We start from the raw sequence: 1,930 nt of genomic DNA, 5'->3' as shown, positions 1-1,930 counted from the left end.
GGGAGATGGCAGAGGGTAAGAGATAGGGAATCAAGGATGGGGGGAAAAAAGCAAAACATACAGAAAACAAGAAATAGAAAACTATTTGCTGACAATAACATGTTTGTTGATGTGCTTGATTGAGACAATATACAGTGTACTCTGGATGGAAAATCTCATTTTGTATGCTGTAATGATGTACAGTGAGTGAATGCAAATAAATAATTTGAAATTAAAAAAAAAAAAAAAAGGAAAAAGAAAAAGGAAAAGGAGAAATTCCTGACTTTAAATCCTGTTAGGAGAGCCTATCCCCAGAATGTAAGAGCACAATATCTAGACTAGAAGAATCCAACTTCCCAGGCTCAAATCTCAGCTGTGTGATCTTCAAACATACTATAAAATTCTTCAAAGATTCAGCTACCCCAAATGAAAATAAGGATTCTATGCCCAACAGATAAGTCATTAGGATTCAATGAGCTGTTCAGGGAGCAACTGTGGTAAAAACTTTGTAAAGGAAAGATAAAACAAAAACTAAAATAAGATTTTCATGGATTTTTCTCTCAGCACTAATCAAGACTCAACCATAATAATTTATAACAGCTGTCAAGTTGCTATCAGACCACACCACAAAATGCCAAACCAGTAGTCACTCACCTAAATTCCCCCATCCTTTGTTTGTCTGCAGTTAGGGAAACACGTTTTGTTATTTAGCTATCATCAAAAGCAAAGAAATGGACCAGCACACCTACCTGGCAGTTCTCCCCGCTCTATGAATATATGTGTTGGCATCCTCTGGACAATCAAACTGAAGAACCCAGTTTACAGCAGGGAAATCTACAAAGAAGGAAAGTCAAGTTAAGAAATGAATTTCGAAGTCTGCCTTGCTACACTATTTTCATTTTATAATATTCCTTGCCAGGACTGTCTATCACATCAAACTGATATATATCATCTGTGAACTCCATTAAAAATAAAATTAATTGCATGAACCAAGAGATAATAAACATGTCTCTCCTTTAACAAAATGAACTAAAATTAATGACAGTGTTTGAATATGAAGATTATTTCATATCTGACACAAAAGAGACAGATTGCTTTGTGTCAGATGAATAATTAAATGCCCCGATATTTAATAACCAAGAACAGCCACTTTTCATAGAGTCCTAGTGAACTATAAAACTGATTTCTAAATTTAAACAAAAGTTTGCTTTCTTGCTATCCTCACCTCTACTTGAATTAAAAATGTCTTTATACATCCCTCCTATTGTTCTCTAGCAATAATTACTCCATATCTATTTCTGGCTACAAAAGTTTGAATTCATCATTTACACATTTCGTCGTGAGGATTTTAGAAAAAACAGGCTGAGCACAAAGAAAAAGAAGTATTTAAGATAAGGATACGCAGGACCAGCAGATGACGTAATGGTTACATCATCAGACTCCCTTGTAGTCCACCAAGGTTCGAGTCCCTGACTCGCAGCTTAAAACTCACACAAGGCACATGTGTACACGTGCCCAAGATCCCAAGAGTAAAATGGAGGAGAAGGGACTGTGGCATGGCCATTCCCCTTGGAGGGTGATTTTTTAACTTTTTCTGTCTCTCTGGTGAGCACGCAAGTTAGCGTAATGGCTATGTCACTGGACTCCCATGTAGTCAACCCTGGTTCGAGTCCCGGACGCGGTGGCTAAAACTCACACCAGGCACGTATGTGTGCGTGCCCAAGATCCCGAGAGGAGAATGGAGAAGGGATTGTGGCATGGCCATGCCCCCTGGGGGGTGATTTCTTGCTTTCTGTCTCTCTGTCTCTTTCTGGCGAGCACACATGGCCTATAGCAAAAACCTCTCCAAAAAAAAAAAAAGTTTAATATTAGTACAGGGAGAAAGAAGAAAGAAAAACAGGAGGCAGATATTTACAACAATTCTTTCTCAAGACTTGAAGTAACCAGGGAC

General features: G+C 38.1%; 1 protein-coding gene across 1 annotated transcript in view; it reads right to left on the bottom strand.

The window, feature by feature from the left end:
* DDX10 (DEAD-box helicase 10) overlaps window positions 1–1,930 on the bottom strand; it is a 300,470-nt gene that overhangs the window by 249,417 nt on the left and 49,123 nt on the right. The window contains exon 9 of the mRNA XM_027772832.1: window positions 729–813. Within this exon, the coding sequence (XP_027628633.1) occupies window positions 729–813 (85 nt within the window). The remainder of the gene's footprint in view (window positions 1–728; window positions 814–1,930) is intronic.

The sequence above is a fragment of the Tupaia chinensis genome, unplaced genomic scaffold (assembly GCF_000334495.1).
Source record: "Tupaia chinensis unplaced genomic scaffold, TupChi_1.0 Scaffold000311_2, whole genome shotgun sequence".
In the NCBI taxonomy this organism is placed as follows: Eukaryota; Metazoa; Chordata; class Mammalia; order Scandentia; family Tupaiidae; genus Tupaia; species Tupaia belangeri.
Note: the sequence above shows the minus strand (reverse complement) of the source record. Positions and strands in the feature narration are given on the sequence as shown.